This window comes from Xyrauchen texanus, chromosome 28 (assembly GCF_025860055.1).
Source record: "Xyrauchen texanus isolate HMW12.3.18 chromosome 28, RBS_HiC_50CHRs, whole genome shotgun sequence".
Taxonomy (NCBI): domain Eukaryota; kingdom Metazoa; phylum Chordata; class Actinopteri; order Cypriniformes; family Catostomidae; genus Xyrauchen; species Xyrauchen texanus.
In genome coordinates this window covers 24,997,984-25,024,110 of record NC_068303.1, presented here as the reverse complement: position 1 = coordinate 25,024,110, position 26,127 = coordinate 24,997,984, and the positions used below count along the sequence as shown (strand labels likewise).

The following is a 26,127-nucleotide window of genomic DNA, read 5'->3' as shown; positions in this document are numbered from 1 at the left end:
GAGAATTGTGTACCAAGTGCCAAATCAGAAATGCACTACAAGGCAAGATAATACATTATTTTATATATTTATTTTTGTCCAAACCAAAACATCACACAAGACCTATATAACATTCTATAATGTCTGTGAACACAGTATGAAATAAAACAACACTGTCTGTGGACTACACAACGCAAAAGCTTCATTTCTCAATTTTATGTACAGTAGCCAAGACAGAAAACTCCCCTTTTAACGACACAGCATAATACAATGCTCTCTTTGTCCACTGCTATGCAGTCATTTCACCACTTGAATCTTCTCTGGTCTTTTCGTTTCACTGCAATCAGAAGACACTTATATTACAAAATTTGTATAAACAGGATTTCCATTCCTTTTGACCAAAGAATTTCCATGACTTTTCCAGTCATACATCTCTACATTTATATTGTACAAATGCAGAATTAAATATGTTGTGTACATTCGTCTCAAAGAAGATTTTAATGCATCTTAGTTGAGGAATTGCACAAAGAGTGATGCCTAGCCAATTAAATATTTTAGACAACAAACATATCAATGACTAGATCCAAAAAGATTTACATTTTCATGACTTTTCAATACCTGGAAGTCATTTTAAAGACAAATATAATGAGTACACCCAATTCAAATTTCCCATTTAATTGCTAAAACTTTGCTTACATGCATTCTTGTCTTCCTCCATCCTTGTCAGAAGCCATACCTTCATCGGATCTGCCTCCCCTTTTCAGACAAAAGTGGACACAAAAATTGTCTTACGTGTTATACAAGCATCAACTTCAGACACAATTTGAACTACAATTGAAATCAAAATGTGTTATATGGCTAACAGATGGTCTTAGCCAATTCTGACCTGATTTGCCAAGGTTTTGGTAGGTTCTGGCCCTGAGGGATGTTGGTTTGCTCTTGCATCCAAACAGGGTTTGATCAGTTACAGATCCTGACACGAGCATCTTTTTCTGTCTGTGGCGCCTAGATTTAGATTCCTTTAGACCATTTCAGCAAAGAAGAAAGAAAAAAACATCTTTAGAACTGGATTGTACTCTACTGTAGCCTACACTACTACGACAGCTGTTAATATGAAAATATGTTGCTGTATCCCAAATATGAGCAATGACATTAATTGTTTTAACTCTTTTTTTTTTTTTTTTTTAAACTGATCAAACAATAATTGTCCCACTTATTCTGCTATGAGGCAGAGAACACTCAAATTAGAACACTCAAAAAGGACACAAAAAGGCACCATAAAAGTAGTCCTAATCAAAGTTTAGGTGTGCTCTAATCAAAGTTTTCGGATTCTGAAGCCATATCATATCTTGGTAAGGAGCTGTAGCTCTCCAAATGTTTTATGTTTGAAAATATTCAAGAATACTGCCTAAACTGCTTAATGAATCATGTGTCATATTATTCAGTTATTCTATTGTAAACCAAAAAATAAAACAGTACAATCCCCAATTCATGAAAAAAATGTTAGCCCTTTAAGCTCTGAAGGTGTTTTTAAAGGTTTCCTGTTTCACAAACATGCACAAAATTAAAGGCTTACAACTAAAAAAAAAAAATGTAAAAAAAATTATAATAATAATAAATAAAAAGTAAATTGCTTGGTATAATTTTAAAGAAAACTTCAAAATGTATAATGATATAGATTATGATAAATTATGAGTCTCTCAGCCAAAGAAATTGCTGAAAAAAAAAGAAATTTGTATTTTTCGGATTTTATGTTGATCCGACAAAGGAATCAACAGTTATGGCATTACAAAAATTATTTATCCTAGTAATTTATCCAAAAACATCTCCAAGTGTCCAAAAGCCTCTCCAAACAAAGAAAAAAAACATAATACTTGTACTTTAACAATTTACAAGAACAAATTACACATGCAAATACAACGACTACAGTTATTATCCCTCTCCAAAGCATGCAGGCACGAGTAAAAATCTCTCGTTCAGTTCCATTCTGTGTCATTTGAGCCATCATTGAGTCTGAGTCATCTAATTGATGCCATCTCCTGGTGGTCATATGTAATTACAGTGAACGATACTCTCTGCCCATATTTGTATATATATTCCACATATATTCCATATTCCACCTCTGGTTGCAGCGATCTGAATCCTAATAGGATTCGTTCCATGATGCTGGACAACGTACTACATTATTTCTGATTAAGACATCTGATCCAGGAAAGCTAACATGTTTTTAGACAGATAGTACATTTTGTGCTATGTGCACATGGTGCTTCGTGTGGATTATCTAATGGTCTATGCATCGGATTATGTTGTGTGTGGGCTCGTTTTAATGGGAATCACCTCTAAATAATGTTATGTGATTTTATGTTCCGTTGTTTTAAGTTGTAAGTAAAAATGGTTTATAAGCAACACCTGCTGACTGCAATATAGAGAGTAATGTTATTACTCTCTATATTTTTGTCTGCAAGTATTACAAATATCTGGTTGTATTCAACTCTTTGAAAGCTTTCCAACAACGTATGATACATTGCTATTTGATCAGTTTATCAAAATAGAAAACTGGTCTGCAAATTTCAAAGCTTATTCATCATTGGTCATAATGCATACATTCATTATAAAGTACAGCTTTTAAGCTTTAAAACAATACCGATTGTGTGTTGGTCAAGACTGTAGTTTTAATATTTTGATAAAAAAAAACAATTCTAGGTGGGCCAACTGAGCTTAAAGGGTAAGAAATCTCAAACCTTTGACAGATGACCATATGATTTGGACTTGATGGCAGCAAGCAGATCTGCTCGGTCACTGGACTGGAGATACACAAAAGACAATGCTATTAGACCAAAGGTCTCTAATAAATCCAGAAACATAATAATTTCTTCCTCTATTTCCATCCAAATTACATGCATCTGTACAATGGAAGGTTCCTGGGAAGTTTAACTCACCTCTGACTTCTGAGTGGTTTCAGTCTTTTTAGAGTCTTTATCTTTTGCAGCCTGAGAACAATATAGTAAATAAATACTAGTAAGACAATGTCATATACATTTTAATGAAATCAGCTCTAAACTAAAAGCAATTAACAAACAACATGCAGCTATGAAAACAACAGTGTGAATACTATTGAATTCAATGCAGTCAATTCAATACTGACTGTGTTTTTGTGCTGCCAATTCTGGTACTCAAGAGTGGATTTTTGAAGTAAACTTGTCAGGTTAAGCAGAGTCACTCCAACTGATGTGGGCACTGATGATGCCTTCATTCTCTCATAGTGATTGTGCACATTTGCAACCTCCTGCATGTAAACACACATTTATAACAGTTCATTTAAAAGTATCTATATTGTGGAGATCATGTCATCAAAATGGAAATATTTTATGTAATAATACATTTACTTTTTGTATTATATATATTAGTATTTGTATGCATGCAAATATGTTTGCAAAATACTATGTGTTATAATATATGCTCACTTCCTGCATTTCAAAGGAAGCAAGTTCGGCCACTCTGTCACTACGGGCCCGAAACTCTTCATTCACATCATGTTGAATCCGTTGACTTGCTTCAAATGTTAGCTGCCAATAAGATAACAAATTTGGAGACTTTTCAGACACTGTTGGAAGTTGGAAAACACCACTAGTAGCATCTCTGATCCCTCAGGCTGTATTCTGAAGTGGACAAAAAGCCTTGTGGTGGCAGTGTTACAGTATGTAGAATGACTGAATGTAAACTGTACAAGTACATACTGTAGACATGGGAGTTGCTGACCTGTTTGGGCATGGCGGTGAAAGTAAAGACTTTATCAGACAAAAGTCTCCTAAAGATGTAAACAACATCCAGATGCTGGCAACTTTTTGCCTCCGAGATAAGCTTCTGAACTTCATACCAATCCTTAAGAGCAACCCTGATCTGAGTAAAAGAGACAGCCTTTGGTCAGTTATGCATTTGTCATATGGTTATTTAAGGATTCAAAGTTAAATCATACGACTTGCTTCGAAACCAGAGTGATAATGCAAAAGGGTCACCGTTTCTTTAGGCCAAACAAGTTGTGTGTTGTAAAGCCCATAGATCATATACATGGCCCCCACTCGAATTTGAAAGCTGTACGGTGGTAGAAAGTAATTGTAGACCGTTGTAAAAGTAAGGCGAGTGAAGGATCTCTTCTCATGGCCTGTTTGGTTTCCACTGTTGGAAAAAAAGAAAAGAGAGCTTCAAGCAAGACCATGTAACAGTAGTTTACAGTGAAGCTTAAACACATTCCTCGTTTCATGTTTATTTCATAAGAGAAACCAGTAGGCGTTACAGGAGTAGTTCATCCAAAAATGAAAAGTGGGCAATTTACCCTCATGTTGTTCCAACCCCATATGATTTTCTTCTGTGGAACACAAAATGAAATTTTGCAGAATTTCTTGCTCTTTTCCATACCTATGACTGATATGAATTGACATGTGGGCTTCAACAACGCACCATAAAAGTGGTCCATATGACTTTGTGCATTTTATTCCAAGTCTTCATATTCTGAAGCTATACGACGAGTAGACAAAATATGCAAATCATTATCTTCTGAAAATCTTGCCATAGCTCTTCATCTCATTCACGCTTCCATAAATTAATATGATGTGTTGTGCCAGGTTTGACATTAATGACTTTCGGTTATGAGACATGCAAGAACCAATGACATTAAACATAATGGACATCAAACCTGACATTTTGCATCTTGATGCAAGTCAGACGGACTTCCATTCTCATGGAGACCAGTCTTGTCAAGCCACCTTAGAAGAACAAATTTGGGAAGGACAGGAGGATGTAGAACATGTCTATTACAAGCTTTGAGATGTGCTGCGATCTTCCTGTTGCACAATTAACTGTGATAGCACATAGAAGACAGTGAGAGAACTACTGTTATTAGGCCAGTGGTGGCTCAGTGGTTAAGGCTCTGGGTTACTGACCGAAAAGTTGGGGGTTCAAGCTCCAGCACTGCCAAAATACCACTGTTGTGCCCTTGACCCTATCTGCTCCAGGGGTGCGGTTTCATGGCTGACCCTGCACTCTGACCCCTTAGTTGGGATATGTGAAAACAACTGCATTTCATTGGCTCTGTACCTGTACTCTGCACAATGACAATAAAGTTGAATCTTAATCAACACACACCAGTGACAGCATTATTATCAATCTCACCAGTGAGGTTTTGCAAGTAATGCAATTACATACAATAGTCTGTATGTAAACACTTGTTTCCTTCAGGTGTTTATTACTATATTAAAATGATGCCCAACAAAACAACAAATGTTGGCAGAGTATAACAACTCTCACAAGCCGTCAGACTTTCGTGAGCTTACAGCAGGCAAAAGTCGAGGTAAAACCATTGATATAACAGGTAGTAAAACACAACGACAAATGTCCTTCGTCTGCTACCATAGTACTATGTTCTTCCTCATAAGCCACCATCTGATGCATCCTTAATATGCAGACTCATCAAGGTAATTTCATGCATTCTCTGTACTTGCATTCTTGAGTACTGGAATTGAACTTCGGCAGTGGATGATGTCGAACGCGTCCACGAGAACGTAAGAACAAAAGAACACACATTAAGCCCTTATCTTTTGAACAGAACGGATGTGAATTTTGGGCGAGAACAGACCAAACTGAATCTCTACACCTCGCCATTGCAGTATCTAGGCACGATCATGTCTTAAGGCTCGATCACACTACCTAGTGCTTGATGTATGCGCAGAGCGCTAGGTAGTGTAATCGTTCTTGAAATGATGAACGCCAAGGAGACTTCAGATGTCAAGAGTAAAATTTTGGTCTGTTCTCACCAAAAAATCGGAATGCTTCAGAAGACATGGATTAAACCACTTAAGTCTTATGGATTAATTTTTTGTTGCCTTTGTGCTTTTAAGAGCTTCAACGTTTTGGTCACCATTCACTTGCAGAGCTGAGATATTCTTCTAAAAACTATATTTGTGTTCTGCAGAAGTAAGTCATACACAACTGGGATCAGCATGAAGGGGATTAGATGAGATGGTTTTTATTTTTGGATGTACTATTCGATTAAATTTCAGTCCGTTCTTTTTATAGTATTTGATAACTCCACAGCATATACCTTATTCAAGCTGGCGCTATCTTAGATTTTTTTATTTTATGGGAATGACAACGAGGCTGTAAGAGAGCAACTTACAAATATTCAAAGCAAAAACAATTTCGTCCGCGGAACAATCCAAAAATACTTTAAACTGCAAGACAATCCAATTCAATCCATTGTACGTCGGTACCTCACAGCCTCGTTGTCATTCTCGTCAAAAATCAAAGATGGCACTGTTGTGAATAAGGTCTACACACATTCACTTTATGGGGGGAGAAAAGAACTCTTATTTAGCAAAATATCGTGAGTTCCACAAAATAAAATTATGTAGGCCTAAGTCAACATGAATAATTGCGGTTGTCATTTTTGGGTGAACTCTCCTTAAAGAGCAGGAGCATCAAACACAATTGTGGCAAACATCTTACATTTTACACAAGCATAATACTCGTATGCTACTTTCAATGATTCCATACACATGATGTAGAATGTGTCATATTATTACGCTTCAAACGATACATCATCCCAGGAACATAATCCTGAACAAATGTGGCCTTACAAAAACACACTTGAGAAGTTCATTTCTCTCCAGATAGCAGAAAATACTTCATATCGAACCGACTCTGTTTGCTGAAAGCGGCCCAGAAGCTCCTCACAGTCGGTTTTGAAGGGCAGTCGGTAGTGATCACACGTCTTCTCTAATGGAACACACACACGTGAATTCAGCACCGACATCATGCAAAAATGTTTTATAATTTTCCTGTAACTTACTTTTTTCCATCAGTTATTTAAGTTTTCTGAATTCGGGGAAAACAACAGTTTCTACAAGATCTTGAACTGTAATTATTTGAGCGAATGCACCTGTGCTCGGATATTTGTAGGGCTGAGAGTCGATTTAAAAAATGAATCGATTCTTCGATTTCGAGGCTTTGGAATTTGACAGACGATTCTGCTCAGTGGAGTGACTTTTTGTGTCGTTCATGATGCCAGTGGCCCTTTTCGTGCGATGAGCGCTCCGACTGACCTGAGAAACATGTTCTCAGAATATTTCCTGTTAAATATCAGAACTAGCGAGGCCCGATTCGCGAAAGAATCACTCTTTTGAGTGGGTTCTTTTCAGTCAATTGGCCAAACGGGCTTGCAAAACGGTCTGAATCGATTCGAGAATGGAAAGCCGTAAGGGTCAATGATGGTTTAGGATTTTGAAGAGCTATTTATAAAAAATAAAATAAAATAAATTTTATATATATATATATATATATATATATATATATATATATATATATATATATACATGCGACTGTAATAATTGCCTTAACATGAATAATATTTAAGTTATTAGTAATGGTGAAGTGTTTGAAAAGGAGTATGCACCTTTTTGCTATCTGTAAGTAATATTTACATATTTATCTTTTAATATTCTCTAAGGTGTTTGTGAACATGTACAGGTTTCACCCTGTGGTCTGTGTGGGTCCTAAGGCCCCAGTGTAGTGATGGATACACTTTACTGTAAAAATGCACCGTCCTTCAGATGAGACATTAAACTGAGGTCCTGACTCTCTGTGGTCATTAAAGATTCCTGGCCACTTATCATAAAGAGTAGGGGTGTACCCTGATGTCCTGGCCAAATTTCCATCATTGGCCCTTATCTATCATGGCCTCACAATAATTCCCAACCCTGAATTGGCTACATTACTCTACTCTCATCTCCACCAATAGCTGGTGTGTGGTGGGCTTTCTGGCACACTATGGCTGCCGTTGCATCATCCAGGTAGATGCTGCACACTGGTGGTGGTAAAAGAGGTTACCCCTATACTATGCAAAGTGCTATATAAATGTAAGGAATTATTATTATTAATAAAACAGTTTGTGCTGTGAGAAAGGCTTAATAATGTATACTTTTAAGTCAGATTTCTGTGAGTACATCACAAAAAATCCTGCATGCAGCCGTGATTTATACTATCAATCATAAATGGTGTGCAGTATGCATTATATAATTTTGAACAGATTTGATAAATCCAGCATGTGTTGTTTGGTTTAATGAGTGACACTTTAAAATTAGCCCAGAAACATGTGCATCATGCTTCTGTAGTCCTACGCTGAAGGGAACAAACACCTTTAATAATTAAATCTGAGAACCATCAAAATAGACGTTAACTAATAATCAGCATGCATGGTAAAAAGGTGTGAATAAACATTTAAATGGTAGGATTGGTTTAAAAGCAAATGAATAATGATCTTAATCAAAGATGGGTAATTGAAACATACTTCACAAAATTCTGGTCCACAATTGTCTTTTACTGATTATGCAATAAACAATACATTTAGTGTTAAGAGAATAAAGGAGATGACTGGAGACTGCAGAGATGAATGAACAGATTACAATAACACAAACGGAAATGTCTTTTCTATTGAAAAACAAAATAAAAGGTCATAAAATGTTTGCAGGACAATGTCATTATCAGCAAAAGCAGACATTTATCTGTAAGCCTAATGAAAACAAATATTGTCTTACTTAAACTAAGCATTCATGTTCTAATGCCATTATAAATACGTGTAAAACTGGGATAAATGATACATCAGTTTTGCATGATCTAAAACAGTTTATAAAGCAGAAAGTTGACCAGCTACTTCTTCTCACAAGAATCAATTAACTTTAAGCATTTACTACGTAGATAATTAAACAGAAAAAATGTCCACTAAAAATATAAAAATCTATTGCATAATTAAACTATAAATCTGTTTTAACCTTTCAGACACAAAAACCATCATGAGAACACCATACAATTATTTCAAATTCCCCTTCTGCACATTCTCGATTCTTACTTTCAATGGTACAATTATCTTTGCTGTTCAAGAGGAAACAAAGTGATGAAAGCAATTACAATGCAACAGGAAAAGCAACAGGAATTCACAAACATACAAATGCATTTAACCAGATTCTAAGTGTGAACACACAGAACCTTTACATAACCACTACAAAACAAAACTCAGAAGACAGAAGCAAAATAACAAGAGAGAGAGAAAAATTAAACTGTTCAATATTTCATTAAAGGTACATATTTATAAAAAATGGTTTAATATATTGCATGGACTGCTGGTACTCTTTCTTAAGAAAATAGATTATTGTGCGACTGTAGCTACAATGCACACGGTTTGGGGGAACAATTAAACACACAGGAGGATATTAAAGTGAAAATACGGAATACAGAGGGAGTGTGAGAGGTATGCACATCTACATCTGTGTGCAAGGACAAGTTTTCATTTCACATGAAGGCTTCTCTCTGGCTGATGCCACTGCTTGCCAAACCATATTACACTCCTTTCTCTTTTTACTGGCAGGGAAGAGACTGCCCTGTATACACTGTGACACTCCCTCTGGGCTCCTTTTCACATCATCTAGGTGCAGCTCTTTTAGTACATATTTAAAACACTGGGGTTTATTTATTGAGAATATTATCAGATGGGGTAGGGTGTGGAATAAGGGAGACAAGTGAAGGCAAATTTAAGGGATCAGGGTCAAGGGCAGAGGGAGGGATGAAGTGTCTAGAATAGCCAAACACAACAGAGCTCAGTTGACTTGGTCCAGAGCACAAAGGAGCTCCTCTCCCTGGAGCAGATGATGGCGGTCTTGAACCGGAGCATTGACCTCGCAGTCGTAGCGTGTTAACCGAGGCAGCCCATCACTGCTCTCTAGAGAACTGGACAACAGACGACTTGCCACATCTGCAGAATGAGAGTAAAGGATATGGGTTTTTGTTGTCATACATGAAGCATGCATATAAGATGTAAGCAGACTAAGATAGAAAATTAGTGAGCTTTGAAAATTTGCCTTTCAGCTGTAGTAGATCACGATAGAAAATGCATAAAATCCATATTAGAGTGATGATCAATTTACTCACCGGAGGGAAGAATGAGAATGGTTTTGTTTCCCCCAAGCACACTTGATCCTTTAAGCTCCAAAACCTTGGCCCTCTTTCCAGACTCAACAGCACTGTCCACTCTCTGAAGCAAAGCACCCTGCAAGAAATTGTAGAGTAGTCATTAGCCTTGGTGTTACATCTTTAATAGATAACAGATCTCTTAAGATTTCTAATAACCTCACTTTGTTTTTTTTTGTTTTTTTTTAAATTGTCAAGACTGACCAGTCCAACGGCTTCAGAAAGTGATGTCACCTCCTCCAGCTTCCTCTTCCGTTGGGCATTCTGAATGGCTAAAATCTTTGGGGACAGCTCTCGATCCCCTATAGGCATTCTGGGGAATTTGAGTAACAAAAACAGAAAATCATATAATCTACTAGACGTGCAACTTTGAGTAATATATTATCTAAAAGAGAGACGAAATCCAATCTCATTTGCTCATCTGATCCCTGCACTACAGAACTGGTATGACTGAGATTAACTTATGGTAGATGATGCCAGCAGAAAGTTGTGCCAACAGGAGCTTTACCTGTTGTTGAGCTGTTTGCCTCCCTGTGGGGCAGGGGAACATGCTGGGGAAGCCTCCCTGCTGCCACTGAAGGGTGAGACCGGAGCGCTGCACACCTCCTGCAGCAGGTGCAGAGGTGAAGGGGACCGTGGTGAAGGCTCCTGCTTCACAGCACTGGTGGAAGCAGAATCTGAAGATGCAGGGGTGGGCAAATGCTGGAACAGGGAGCTAATGGCCATAACAGAGTGAGGGCCAGATGGGAGTGGATCCAGGGGAGAAGGGATGTGCAGCTGGAAGTCATCATCCATTGGGATGTATGGAGCTAGCATCTCTAGATCAAGATCCTCCATGTCCTGGGAATCATTGAAATGCTGAGTTTCGATGAATTTAGTTTATGGTGACACGGTAATGCATAACGAGTACAGGCAGAGATGATTACCTGTGTGGTAAAAGGGGTCTTTGCCTCTGTATCAATAGCAAACAGTTTCTCGACCAGGTCCAGTTTAAATTCAGAACTGATATCGGAGTCCATTTGGAAACAGTAATCCATAGGACAGTTGTGCTAAGATCAATAAATGGACACACAGCTCATTAATGAGAAATCACTTATCCAAAAGCATGTAAAAATTTGAGACTCATTACCGTATTAATGATTAAAAAGGAGCAAGAATTTTTCCCCATTTCCAAGAACACCATTTTAAAGCGATAGTTCAACCAAAAATGAAAATTCTCTCATCATTTACTCACCATTACGGCATCCCAGATGTGTATAATTATCAGAAAAACAGAGTAATAAAGGAGTTACATTTTGGTCTGTTTTCACCCAAAACCGATTGGATTACTTCAGAAGACATGGATTAATCCATTGAAGTCTTATGGATTCCTTTTATGCTGCCTTTATGGGCTTTATGGAACTTCAAAGTTTTGGTCACCATTTACTTGCATTGTATGGATCTACAGAGCTGAGATATTCTTTTGAAAATCTTTGTTTGTGTTCTGCAGAAGAAAGTCATACACATCTGGGATGGTATGAGGATGAGTAAACAATGAGAGAATTTAAATTTTTTAACAAATCGTGTTTATGGTGTCTTTACCACTGAGGAACCAAGTCCAGGTGCAGAAGGTGTGTTAGAGTCGGGAACCCGGTGTGAGTCTGAGCTGAAAGGGAAGTCCTCGGCTGTCTCCAATTTGGTCAGTGGAGGGACGGACTCACTGGTGGTCAGACAAGACAGAGTCATAGGCAGATTCTCACTGCTGGAGGGCAACATGACATCATTGTAGAGGGGCACCTCCTTCAGCAGCTGCACATCAGAATCTAGAGAGAATTAAATCGTGTTAGCTATTATAAGTAGAAACACTATGCATTTGTTTAACATGTTTATGATACCATTTCCTAAACTAAGAAAATGAATCAATATGTCTCACACTACATGCTCTATAGCTCACAGCTGTGGTTAATTTTTCTATTGTATCCAACAGATGGCAGATAACGTGATCTCCTCTATTTTCACTCCCATTGGTAGTTGCTCCGCCACTTCTAATTTGCATAAAGCTCAACTTTATCACGTTGAGGATACACCCACAACGCATCATCCAAGATCATTGCTGCTCAAGTCACCTTAAATTAGCAACTCTAATTGAAAACAAATGACTTAAGATCACTGCAAATCTCCATCAATGAAAGCTAGGCTTAATCGGTCTTGTTTAAAATGTAACTATTCTTCAGAAAGCACTTTTCAGAGTGGGGCCTACAGATGAGTCTTCAGACCTGAGTTGTTGAATTCCAGAGAGATGATGGTGTCTCCAATTGCAGGTGCCAATCGATCAAGGTCCTCAGACTTGTCCTTTAACATATCATACAGATTTGAAGAGCTCCCCTTTGAATGCTTGAGACCTTCTGGCTTGAAGAGTTTGCGCACATCGACCTCAGATGCCTCTGCAATCTCCAGGCTCTCTTTCTCCACAGCCTGTGGCTCTGTCACAGTCTGCTGCAGGGAAAGGACAATGTCCCCATTCACAATGCCACTGAAATGGACAGAAAGTTCAAGCTGAGTATGTGATCACAAATATAGTATAATTTTTTTTGGTTGGGGGTTATATACGTATACGTACATGCTAAATATGCACACTAATTTAACAAAAAACAAAGAATACGTTTACATGGACACCGGAAAGCGGCTTATTGCGAGACATACACGTTTACATACACTGTATAAGCGGCATATTCTTTACTCTCATATAAATGTGGCTCAGTCAGTAAGCGGTTTTCTCCATAGCAACTCTATTTCCCTGCGATGCTACTGTAAATAACAACCATGGGATCCGAGGAAGACTTCAATATTTTATTCTTCATTGCTTTGCTTTATTTACTGATATTCCAAAGTTATTGCTGTGTTTGTCTCCTTAACTTTTTATTGCGATATGCAGTGGAATTGTGCTGTAATAGTGGGTTTCCCTCTTACATAAAAAAACAAAAATGGTATTAGCTCAATGAATGAGCGCATATACGCAAATGCGAGGGACCGTCAATATTTTACATTGGTGTAAATGGGTATAGTTTATTGTGTATGTGCTTTTCCCATTGTACTCCCAATGATATTTGTTCTCCGGTCTGTTCACGCACATGCAAAAACCTGTAACAATGCCGCTTGTGTGTTTACATGACCACATAAGCTGCGTTCTCTGGGAGAAGCCTAGGTGTTGAACCGCTTTCACTTAATTCCTTTAACAGCATAAAGAAATCGCCGTTCTCGTTTACATGACTGCAGAAACCCTGGAACCTTTTTTTTTTTAAACATGTGCATGTAAAGTTGGTCACTCAATGTCTTTGTATGTACATTAAATTCCAAAAAGTTTGTTTCCATAAAACCACATTTGAGAGGCAACACAAACTGAATCCGTACCTGAGAACATAGTTGACGCACACAATGCACTGTGGCTGGGAATTCTTGGGGTTGTAGATGACGGTGGCCTGAGTTTCCACCCACATGTAACCACCTTTCTTAGCCAGCATGCGGTACTGGCCTGTGGTAGCCTGGCCCTTTGCAAACACTGGGAAGGAATTAATAAAATTGACTGCTCTCAAATCACAAGTATTTATTGGATTATAATCACTCTGGAGTTACAACATCTTCTGTGGCAGTTTAGCATGTTTAATTAATGAGGACGTAATCATAATATAAGGGTTCTCACAGTTGTGAAGTGTCTTGGTTAGATGGTCTGAATCAAGGGCATGATAATATTCATACACTGACTTGTTTAGCAGATCATCTGGCTCATATCCCATTAATTCTGTGATCCTGTGGGATAGAGTGAGAGGAGAGAGAGACAATGGTCAGGAGAGTGTGCATTTAGCAAGTACTACATGCAGAGCCAACCGCAAAGGCTTGTGATATAGAGGCTGGACAGCAATGGCTTAAAACTGAGCTCTACTGGCTTCTGCCAATAGATGGTGTTAACATCATTTACAAGGATAAAGAACAGCAGCCTTTTTGCTGTGGTGTGCAAGACCAGTTCTGCAGCATTGTATTGATTCAAAAAGAGGTAAACAGGTCATAGACATGTACAGCATTCACATCAAGATAGAGATACCATCAGTGTAAGCCCAAAGGCAAAATGGAATGAAAAAATGTAATAGGGTAGGCAAAACAAATTAACAATAAATAAATGTACACACACAAAAATTAAAAGGATGAAAGAAAAATATGTGTAAAACATATACTAATCATCTAATATCTGTTCAGCTTTACATTTTGTTTACATGAGGGCATAATATCTCTCTACAAACCTTTCATCACAGTACGAGAACTTCATGTCCAGAGTGTGGCGGCTGAGGAAGGTCTTGCTGTCCAAAGGAACCTCGATGTTTGAGGGATGAGGAATGGGCTCACATATAAGCACAAGGTAGGCCTGAGGGGGTTCTTTAAAGTCACAGTCTCCAGAACCCTCACTGCGCTCCTGCACACGGACATGGCCTGTGCAGTGGAGTACCTGTAGAAAAAGAGGGGGGTTTAGCAGTCTGCCAACACCAACCCTAGACATGTCATAAAAAGTATTGAAAGGATGCTCGGTGCACAGAGAAGGACTCAAGTTGTCTGTCCTACATCCTTGTTAAATGCAAAACAAAAAAAGTGTCCAACTTTTAAATGGAAATTATTCTGTAAACCTATGGGAAAAACTTGCTTACACAGCTATAGTGCTTCTGTGTTCGTAATGGAAGCTTCAAATTGTAGCGTTAAACCACACCCGTTGCAGTCTTTATCAATGGCAGTGCCAATAGCATACTTTATCTAAACAGACCTACCTCACCTTCCATCTTTTTTACAGAAATGTGAGAACATTTAGCACACAATGATAATGATCGCATACATTTTATGCCCTTTATTTTTAATATAATCTCCAGATATAAGATCAATTTAACAAATGTTCAAATAAAATGTATATTTTCGATATAAATATATGAGTCTGATTATATGACAGATTTAATTGTTTTAAATGGAGTAATTGACGATGATTGGAGAAACGTTCAGTGTTAAACAATTATGTACAGTTGAAGTCAGAAGTTTACATACTGTATATTAGGTTGAAGTCATTAAAACACATTTTTTAACCACTCCACAGCAAACTATAGTTTTGCAATTTGTTTAGGATATCTACTTTGTGCATGACACAATTAATTTTTCCAACAATTGTTAACAGACAGACTGTTTCACTTTTAACTGACTATATAACAATTCCAGTTGGTCAGAAGTTTACATACACTAAGTTAACTGGGCCTTTAAGCAGCTTTAAAAATTCCAGAATTCCTTATGTCAAGCCTTTAAGAAATTAGCTTCTGATAGGCTAACTGGATAATGGGAGTCAACTGGATGTGTACCTGTGGATGTATTTTAAGGCCTACCTTCAAACTCAGTGCCTCTTTGCTTGACATCAAGGAAAAATCAAAATAAATGAGTCAAGACCTCAGAAAAAATAAATGTGGACCTCCACAAGTCTGGTTCATCCTTGGGAGCAATTTCCAAATGCCTGACGGTATCACGTTCATCTGTACAACAATAGTACACAAGTATAAACACCTGGGACTATGCAGCCATCATACCGCACAGGAAGGAGGTGCATTCTGTCCCCTAGAGTTGAAAGTAATTTGGTGCGAAAAATTTAAATCCATCCCAGAAAAACAGCAAAGGACCGTGTGAAGATGCTGGAGGAAACAGACAGACAAGTATCTATATCCACAGTAAATGAGTCCTATATCGACATAACCTGAAAGGCTAAACCAAAACCACCATAAAAAAGCCAGCCTATAAACCTGACTCAGTTACATCAGTTCTGTCTGGAGGAATGGGCCAAAATTCCAGCAATTTATTGTGAGAAGGTTGTGGATGGCTACCCAAAATGTTTGACAAGAGTTAAACAATTTAAAGGTAATGCTACCAAATAATAACAAAGTGAATGTAAAATTCTGACCCATTGGGAATGTGATGAAAGATATAAAAGCTGAAATAAATCATTCTCTCTACTATTATTCTGACATTTCAAATTTTTTAAATAAAGTAGTGATCCTAACTGACATAAGATAGGGAATGTTTTATATGATTAAATGCCAGGAATTGTGGAAAAACTAAGTTTACATGCTGAGGTGTATGTAAACTTCTGACTTCAACTGTACAGCAAGATGAATTGCAGTTGTAAGATTTAAATGCAAAATAAATATGTACATAAAATAGAAATGAAAATGTCACTGTGTCTACAACTACTTATATTCAAAATACAAATTAACATGTCGCATTAGTGAAAACAGTAACATTAAAAGATAGATTGGATTTAAATGCATTCTTTTCAGACTTGTGTTGAGCATATTATCCTCCTAGGAGAAACCTGACCATGCAGCTCCTCTCAACAGGAGAGATTTGGCAAGTTATCCATGAACTTTGAGAAAACTATCTGCCTATTCTATATTGTGCTTTGTTCAGAGCGCATAGTAATCCAATTTATTCACTGGCCATCCTGAGTGTCACATTCACTGACTCACAGCAGTCTGAGAATAATGCTTAAGAATGCAGAAAGCATCTCACCTTCCATGTAGCAGACTTGATATTGACAGTGCGCCCTCTGCTAGTGAGTGTGCACTTCATACGCAGGAAGAAGCTTCGCTCTGTGTTTTGCATTTCCTTGTTTTTTTTGGATCCTAAACATGGGGGGAGGAGGGCCATCATTACTTCAATTACTAATAGCGGTTGTGTTATCAGCTGCAACTGAAAGGAAACTACAGCGTCGCATGTCTGTCTGACTCACCCATCCTGTGGACCAGCATTTCTCTCAACTCCTCATGATCACACGGGTGTGAAAATTCAAAGATGCTGTGACCGGTCAGATCAAACTGAGAGAAAAGAAGGCCAAGATGGTTAGCAACACCAAAAGCACCAATATAAGACTTACGCAAATGACAGAAGACAAATGAAAACAGCTGAATACCTGTGTGAGGCCCATGCTCTTGCTGACATTCTCAGAGAGATAAACCATGTCTCCATCCTCAGAGAGGACCATGAGGAATCCCTCCAGGGCCTTCAGGTAGAAGCTGTTAAACTGACTCTCCACCTCATTCTCCTTCTCTTCTTCATCTGCAAAACATCAAAAAAAGGGTCTTAAAGTGCAGTCACATTAACGTTCACACAGTAAAATTTTGCAGCCGAAATACAGTTATCTCAATGGGAATCGTTTATTTCGTGTGATGGACTTCCGGTGGCGAAGTACCCAAAACAGCTACATTGAATATTCACAAATGGACAAGGATGATTGATAAACAAGTGAAGTTACATTATAGCTGCTATTTCCTGCTATTATTGCAAATTGAAAACATAGTCATTGTGTAACTTGTTTGTTTTGTAAAGAAAACATAACACTTATTGACACAGTAGTTATGGCATCTCTTTAAACCAGCTGCTGGTGATTGTTCAAAGGTTTTGATGCCTGTTTGCATGTGGAAATAGACTATTTACACATCTATATACCTGTACAATACAACTACTTATTCTCAAGACAGGGACTGACCAGAGCTGAGCAGGTTCCTCATGCGCAGGTAGCTGATGGTCAGCCTCATGATCGAGGCTTTGTCCAGGTGGGAGCTGACATTGTGTGGCAGGGGGAGCTGGTGTGCTAGCTCGTAGTATACTTCAGACTCCTTTCCCCTGCGACTTCGAGCCGCATCTCTGGACTTCTCCTTCCTGCGCTCCGAGCTCACCCTGAAAAGATAAAGGAAGATTGTGCCGTTAGTTTGACACAGTGTCTATGAGATAGGAGAAACATCTTGTGCTAGTTTGATGGCAACAGCAATCTCAAGTTTTTATTTAAATGTCTTATTTGCATGCCATCAAACATAGCAATGGCATTGGTCACAGTTAGGATGATACAAAGATAGTCTCAATATGACTGGCTGCTGAGAGAGAGAGAGAGAGAGAATCAATCTTGAAGCTTAGCCAAAAGGTGATAAATGTTATGGTGTCAGATGAAAGGAACAACTCTATACACACAAACAAACCATAAAAGCAACAGCTCTTACAAACAGACAAGGTACATTTCTGCACAAAGAATAGTTCAAATAAACAGTCCTTGGCCAAAAAAAAACTTTTCCTCTTCAATCGCGTCACCATCACAAAGTTTTCTGCCTAAAAAAAGGCTATCCTGGTTTCTAAAGAAACAGATCTATTACCTCTGGGACCTCTGCCTATTCTGCCAGTGACCTATACATAGGTTTATTTTAGTGTTTCAGCTGATTACTGCATGAATGGAGGGCTCTGGCAACAAGGCAAAACTGCTGGCTACAACAATTTAATGCACACCTTTTGGAGAAAAAAAAGCTTCTCTTAAATACAAATTCCCTTTGGTGTTATTTAAATGTTTACCATTTAAAAAAAATATTTATTTTTTCACAAAAGCTCTCAAGACACTTGCTTAAGGCAAATGGGTTGCAAGTCCAGAATTGCTGATCCTGAAATCCTGATAAACGTAATTTTTATAAGCTTAGATACATTTTTATTCACATTGTTGAGCAGACAGAGGTCAAGAACTGGCAGCCTCTTACTGTGGTGGATGTAATGTTTTCAACAAAAGCTAAATAAGCAGCAAGGTTTTAATTGGACTAATGAGGTCAACAAACAACTAGCAATATCTATATATTCCACACCCAAGAGCTCCAAGGCCAAAGCAGCTGGAACAATGAGAAGGCAAGGCATATAATGAGAAGGCAAGGCATAGTGTCAAACATCAAAGCCGAGCAGGACAAAGGAGGGAAGACGACCAAGACAGCCCTTGCAGGAAAAAAAACAGCATCTTCAGACAGAAGGCTTCCTAACTGCACCCATGATCCCTTTTAAAGTGTTTTCTAAAGTAAGGCAGATATCATTCCTCCAGAAAGAGAGGAAATTGTGCTCAGGGGATGTTTACATGCACTTCACAGCCATTTTCAGCCTTTTTCTGTCTGAGTGTGGTACTTGGTTGGCTTATGTAAGATATATGATTAATATATGATTAATGTACAAGAAAGGGAGAAAGGGCATAAAATCAAACAAATCATATTACACAAGTCCTATTTTTAAATGTAATTTTAGAATGGCATTGTAAATATTATATCTCAATGTGCCCTCACATGAACACATTGTATCTGCAGTTATTGTTACTACAATTCACATGGTATTGGTATCACTTTCAAACTGTGTAAAATGCTTGCAGAATCTTTCCCTAACTAAAAGTTCCCACCAAGTTTGTTTATACTAAAAATATAAACAAACTTGGTGGGAATGTTTAGTTAGGGAAATTATTAGTATAGAATATTAGTATTATAATTTACAATACCTGTATTAACTATGGTACGTTTTGGCAGAACTATGGTTGTCATGGTACATGTTTGTAGGGGTTACAAAATATGATGCTTTCCAGTTCAAAATGGCAGCAAATGATTTTATCAATATCTACATATTTTTTTTCTTTATTCCTACAGTTTGAGAGTGCATGTTTGTGTGCACGTTTAAATGTTTAATTTTATTTATTTTTTTGAGTCTGTGAAAGGATAATAATGATTTCTGTAAGAGTCTGTCTACATCACAATTGTTTAGTTTTAAAAAGTTAATAAATTAAAGGATATAGCAAAAAATGTGGGTCCTGGGCCGAGAAAGTTTAAGAAGCCCTGATATAGACTCTTGGAGCATTTAGATTTAGTCAAGTTTAATTAATAACATGCAGAGTTGATCAAATGTATTATACAAGTAGATGAGCGCGGCAATAAGACACAATCAGTATTTTTCCAATAGACAACGTTTGTTTTAAAAGTTCTTATGTGCATGCATTACGTAGTGATTTAAATCACCCCTCAGAATGTGTCTACATGATAATACTGTCAATACAATTTACCTAGCAGGTGAATTGCAAATGTTTGTGAAAGGGTTTTGAATGTTCCTCGTTGAGAAAATCGACAACTCACTCGTCATCACTGCTGCAGCTTGTAGAGAGATGAGTTTTCTTTTTTCAATCAGCTCACTAGAGAACTCGCTTGTCTTTCGTATTGTGATTCCATGGTTTACTATTGAACTTGTCACCTGAGGAACTATAGTTTTAGGGGGATTTTTAGCTCCTACTCCAGAGTAGGTACTTTTGGGGCATATATTCAAAGTGCTTTACACTGTGACTCATTCACCCACCCACACACACACCAATGACGGCAGAGCTGCCTTGCAAGGTGCTAGCCTACCATTGGGAGAAACTTGGGGTTCGGTGTCTTGCCCAAAGACACTTCGGCATGTGGAGTCAAGTGGGCCAGGAATCGAAAAGCCAACCCTGTGATTAGTGGACAACCCACTCTACCACCTGAGCCACAGCCGCTCCATTTAAATGTAATTTGAAGTGCTTCTCAATCAAGGATTCATTTCTTAAGTGTTTTTAAATTTTATTCTTTACCAAATCATATTTTCCTTTTTATTATTATTATTATTTTCCAGAACTCCATGTTTTAGTTAAATTTATTTCATCATCAAAATGGTGTCTAATCAATTCATTCTTAAATCTTTTATTAAGTGCAAATAGAAATGTTCAACATGTCATTGTGTTTGTATGCCAAACTTATATTCAACAGCAGTCTTGCTTGTGAGATATTGCTAAATTATTATTATTACTATGATTAAAGTGCATATTATATCTTACTATATATTTGAAATATATTTTGCAATGTGCTTTTATTATGATTTTTGGAGTGTTTGTATTTTTTGATTTAGATTACTGGTGTTTGTGTATGTGGTCATTTTGAAATGTAATGATTTAAATTGTATTACTGTGAAGCAATTTGTTTTAAATGCTTTATAAATAAAGCTGAGTGGAGATTAAAGTGCAAATGCTGTGATTTAATTATATAGTTTACATGTGCTGCATTGTTCACAGTAGATTAGTGCTCTGCCCTGTCATATGATACATGTTGTGAATGATTCTCAATATATATGACTGGTCAGATTTATACATACATTCAAAGTACGCAGCTCTTCCACACTAAGATTGCAGCATTTACCGGTTTAATAAATCACAATAGGACACGTCATGATTTTTATTTGATTAATTGTCTATTTCAGTGTAAAGAGTAAAAGAGCATGTGCTCAAAATGATAATTTTAAGCAGTCATGTGTAGGTCAAACCTTTCACTGGTACCGGTTAGAGTCGGTGCTCGGTACTACCGATACTGCAGAAACACTGGTATCGTTACATCTTTTTTTATTTTAGTATCGGCTTGGTACCAAAGTACCGGTACTTTTGACAACACTAATGTTATACCTGTTATTATTAAAATATTAATACTACTAACTGCCAACAAGAACAAAAACATTTGTACAAGTGTACATTATTGTATTTATTTGTATTGTTTGACCATCTTGACACTCTCCCATCCAAACTCGAAAGCATTTCTGAGCGCAGAGAAGAAATTACATGTGTAATACAGCACTAAAGTTATTAATAATAACATCAGCCATTGTTATTAGACAAATACATACATGTGATAAATTAATATTTGAATAATTTGCACTGTGCACAGTCTTCGGAGTTAACAATTATATAACCTCAGTGAATTAGTGAAGACATCACTTATAAAATAAATAAATAACATATCAAATATTTCATCTATATAACTAATAATAAGTAAACATTTTCTGTATGATTTTGGATTGCTATATTTTATTATGTTGATGTAAATAAAAACTACAGCCAGCAAGAAATAAAACATTGCAGGAATGAGATGAAGCTGTGAACTGACATCTCTCACACTTCCTCTGTCTTTTGCTCACCCAATCGCACTCTCTCTCCCAGCATATCAGTCCTCCCCACATTGGATTATGGGCAAAATGGTGCCAGAGATTGTAAATCGGCTGTACACCCGAAATCCGGATGCATTGTGGGTAAGAATGAGTGAACAAACATAGGGAACGAGATATAGGGAACGAATTCAGACACTACTGCAAAATGGCCTACACTCAAAATAGTGCACTATATAGTGGATGGGGGAGACTTCCGACACAGCATAAGTTTTAGCTGCTAGCCTACTACTCAGAGGATTGCACTAATTTCACAATTCCCTTAAGTTATCCAAAGAGGATCACCTGTTTCACATACAAATGTGTGTGTGTGTATATATATATAAAACTTCATCGGGAGACACAAAGGGAGTTTTCATTGAATCTGTACCGTGTGACAATACAGAAAATTCCTTTAAGACAAGGGTCAGCAACATTTTTGACATGGAGTGCCATTTTTTACTTTCCTGGTCAACGGCTGTGCCGACACTCACACAAACACAGGCAGAACACACTCTCTTTGATTTTTAGCAGGCACTAATTCGGACAGACATGAAACAATAACTAAAGTGCTTGGGGTGTTCATGTGGGATTTCCACGTATTATTAAAATACTTGAGCAGAATTATCACAACATCCATTCTCCTATGCATTTTAATTGCAAGGATATTCCTTCTATAGTGATTAACAGCTTCCGTATATTGAATATAGGTTAAGTTTGAAGTGCACATTATGTTGATGAATGTAGCGTATTAGGACGCTGACGAAAATTAACCATGGTTTTACTAAAGTAAAATTGTAGTAACCATGACTGCTGTCACCATGGTTTTCTGGGCAGAAATCATGGTTTTGATACAATTAGTTTTGCAACAATAATACTTTAGTTTCTAAATAGTAACCATGACTTTACTATATATTGTAACAATAACAGTAACCATGTTTATATTGTGGTTACTATGATTTTGCTACAAATATCATACTTAACTTACACTGTTGTGATAAAATTATTGTTTTTTTAAGGGCAAACCTGTTGAAGTTTTTACCAAATAGTTTATCCAAAATTCTTTGGATATGGCAGTAATATATTTTTTCTGAACAAGCCTCCCATTCAGCTAATGAAAACATGCTGCGAGATCATGAGGAATGATTACATCAAGATGTAGATAGGAAAGCAGGTGTGGAATTTAATTTAAATAAAATAGTCTACTCCTCTCTCACTGTTGCATGCCAAAGGTTGCCGACCCCCTGCTTTAAGATGATGCATTGTAAAGTAATTTAGTACAGCCATTTCAGAACACAATGAGAAAACTAAAAACACAAGCTTTGATACAGTGCTTGAGCATTTCTAGCAGATTTGTCTCATCATGATGACAAGATGGCTAATTGCCACCAATAAAGTAAACTGATAACAATCAAGACGCCAGTCATGTTCTTATATCCGTTGGTTCAATATTTATTTTATAATGCTGTTTTCTCTTGGTCCATTTGCCAAAGCAATTTTCAACCCCTGATGTCTACATTGACTTAATTGTATAACTTAATTGCCTATTTCCCTTCAATTAGTCATGAAACACCTTAGTGATACAATAAACCATGCTTGTCCATTTCTAGACAAGCTTCCAGGTGGGGGGTGCACAGCGAGTACCACCTCGAGACGAGAGAGTTCGAATCCAGGGCGTGCTGAGTGACTCCAGCCAAGTCTCCTAGGCAACCAAATTGGGCCGGTTGCTAGGGTGGGTAGTCACATGGAGTAACATCAACGTGGTCGCTATAATGTGGTTCGCTCTTGACAGGGTGCGTGGCGAGCGGTGCGTGGATGCCATGGAGAATAGCGTGGGCCTCCACAAGAGCTACGTCTTCGCGGTCACACATTCAACATGCCACGGGATAAGATGCGCGGGTTGACAGTCTCAGACACGGACGCAACTGAAATTTGTCCTCCGCCACTCGGATTGAGTCACTACACCATCACAAGGATTTAGAGCGCATTGGGAATTGGGAGTTTTACAGACCAGTAGTGTGTATAATGAACTTAATTGGATTCAAACAGATCACACACCAGTCATTGAGATGACATAATCAGTTAGACATGCATTGGACCTATTAATTTATTATTATTTTTTTAAAGAGAGCCAAACTTCAACATTTAACTGTTAGAAGTCTTGCAGCTGTCTTGCCACAAGACTGGGCAGGAAGTGGATTTGACGTCAATGCAGAATGTGACTAAGATTTGAGAAAATATATGGAGTCAAATATTTTGCTCATTTGCTGTTTGCATGAATTGACTTGAATGTTAAACAAAATAACAAGGTCAGTTGAATAGTCATAGTCAATTAATCATCATAGTCCTAAAACAGTAATCATAGTCATAATCACAATTATTAGTTTGACAATTAATTGTCAGCCAAATTTCACAATCGTGACCCCCTAATTTTCATTATTATGTTCCTACCTTGGGAATTGTTTTGTTACAAATGTTTATTTTACTGAGAGTTGATTAAGAATGCACAAGTTTTAGTTATTCCTGTTAGAAAAACATTTAAGTGTTACTCAAATTGCACTAATTATAGGCCTACTGTAAAATAATTTTATGTTGGACTGCTAAACTCGAGGTTGCACAATGTTTTTATATTCCCCCTGAAAGTGACTTGAATTTTACATTTTGTTTAATTTAATTGGTTGTTGGATTGCTAAATGAGATTTACAAAAGTTAAATTCATGTCACTTTCAGGAGGAATATCAAAACATTGTGCAACCTTGAGTTTAGCAGACCAACATAAAATCTCTCCAAAATAAAATTAATGTTGGACTGTAAAATGGAGATTATCAGTTAAGACAGGGCTATTTTTGTTGCAGAATGATGCCCTGCAGTGCACTTTGTTTTTTGTTTGTGTTTAAGAGAAGATAATTTATTAAAATATGAATGACTAAATAAATATTTATTTTGGGTTACTTCATTGTTATATTAATCAAATAATAAAATAAATCTGCAAATTAATCGGTAGATTAATCGAAAAACAAAATTATAATAATAATAATCATAAGATTAACCGGAAGAAAAAAAAATCATCGTTAGGTGCAGCCCTACAGAGGAATACCTGGCACACAGGAAAGTGTAGCTCGCCTAATTACAGGCTCACCTACCATACTGTATTATTAAATCTTGTACATAGACTAGTTTATCCTTCCTGTAAATATACTCCTACTGAAAAACAGACAAATCAAGCAAAATTTTCAAGCCATTGAAATATCAAAACTAAAAACATTTCTAGTTTTGACCCAATTCAATTTTAACTGACACCAAAGACAGGCTTGACAAAGGCATTGTGGCAGCAAAATACACAAGAATTTCTGCCTTGTGTAATTTATACACAAATATGACAAAAAGGCTGGCCAAACAAAGGCAACTAATTAAATGTGACCTGAGATATAGTTCTGCTGTTGGTTTACTAATATAAGCTTTCAAAATGATACAAAACAACACATTTGAGCATGTTGTAATAAATAAATAAAAACCTTCATTCTGCATCCCAGATTGATTGACACATGCTCAAAGATGTCTCTGACGACATTTAGAAGAACACAACCTTTTATTTAAACACAGAAATGTCAATAATATTAGCTATTTACATGTTAATAGCAGACGAATGCATTAAATCGGTAACTTGAAGTGCGCGCGATGCTAGCCTGTTAGCTTACAGACAAGACATGAGATCTCTGACAAACACATACAACTAATAATGCACTCCAAAGCCAAATATATTACATATTGATTCGCACATAATATTTCAATTACGTTTAAGGATAAATAATCGAGAAGGGTGCTGTTATTTGGTTTGCATACTTTCTCTCGGTATTTTGGTTGGCCATCCGGCACAAAATGGCGACACGTTCAATATGAAGTAGGGATGAAAATCTTTTGGCCTGTGTACAACACTAACCACAAGAAATACCGCTCAACAGATGACTTTATTTGACAAAGAGACGGCAACTAGAGATTTACAGCCCTACCTTTTCTTTTCAGTGACAACTCCAGTATCCATTCCTGGGTGAAACCACTCAGTATGTTAGTTTTTCCAAACCGCCGAGGCAAGAAAATCAAGGACGTGGACACCTCTTGTTAACAAATAAATATGTTTATTTAAAAAACGACCAAACGCGATAAAAATGTGTTTGTCATATACAAGTCCGGTGGATTTGAAGCGTCTGGATTTGTGAAATAAGTCCTCTGGTTCGCTGAAGGTCAAATGATTAATCTGGCACCAGTCTGTGCAGCCTGTGTTCCGTGGCTACTCGTAACACTCCTACTTCTCGTGGCCCGCGC

At 37.3% G+C, this 26,127-nt stretch overlaps 2 protein-coding genes and 1 long non-coding RNA gene across 3 annotated transcripts; all 3 read right to left on the bottom strand.

The window, feature by feature from the left end:
- Nucleotides 1–207: 207 nt before the first annotated feature.
- LOC127621835 (uncharacterized) lies at nucleotides 208–950 on the bottom strand. The gene is made up of 3 exons (XR_007967910.1): nucleotides 866–950; nucleotides 676–735; nucleotides 208–316 (listed from the first exon to the last, which is right to left on the bottom strand). It is a non-coding gene; the product is annotated as an uncharacterized LOC127621835 (long non-coding RNA).
- snapc1a (small nuclear RNA activating complex, polypeptide 1a) lies at nucleotides 951–6,787 on the bottom strand (the record flags this gene model as incomplete). Its single annotated transcript, XM_052095420.1, has 8 exons — nucleotides 6,612–6,787; nucleotides 3,996–4,155; nucleotides 3,739–3,879; nucleotides 3,444–3,545; nucleotides 3,125–3,265; nucleotides 2,919–2,969; nucleotides 2,721–2,783; nucleotides 951–998 (listed from the first exon to the last, which is right to left on the bottom strand). Coding segments are annotated over exons 1-8 (882 nt in total), but the record flags the coding sequence as incomplete, so codon positions are not given.
- Nucleotides 6,788–8,309: 1,522 nt separating this feature from the next.
- On the bottom strand, nucleotides 8,310–26,127 carry hif1ab (hypoxia inducible factor 1 subunit alpha b). Its single transcript, XM_052095569.1, has 15 exons — nucleotides 25,815–26,127; nucleotides 17,531–17,721; nucleotides 16,955–17,100; nucleotides 16,775–16,859; nucleotides 16,555–16,667; nucleotides 14,268–14,470; nucleotides 13,673–13,779; nucleotides 13,384–13,531; nucleotides 12,249–12,505; nucleotides 11,575–11,795; nucleotides 10,920–11,042; nucleotides 10,502–10,833; nucleotides 10,198–10,306; nucleotides 9,955–10,072; nucleotides 8,310–9,778 (listed from the first exon to the last, which is right to left on the bottom strand). Exons 1-15 carry the CDS (start codon nucleotides 25,844–25,846, stop codon nucleotides 9,624–9,626), a joined length of 2,340 nt encoding a protein of 779 aa, XP_051951529.1. The 5' UTR covers nucleotides 25,847–26,127; the 3' UTR covers nucleotides 8,310–9,623.

Bases quoted from the DNA above. Each gene is read 5' to 3' on its own strand.
- hif1ab (XM_052095569.1), bottom strand. From the start codon at position 25,846: ATGGATACTGGAGTTGTCACTGAAAAGAAAAG. The intron at 16,860-16,954 runs GTATTCAGCTGT...CTTTTCTCTCAG, and splicing joins AGAGCATGGGCCTCACACAG to TTTGATCTGACCGGTCACAG. The intron at 11,796-12,248 runs GTCTGAAGACTC...AATTCTCTCTAG, and splicing joins TCTGGAATTCAACAACTCAG to ATTCTGATGTGCAGCTGCTG.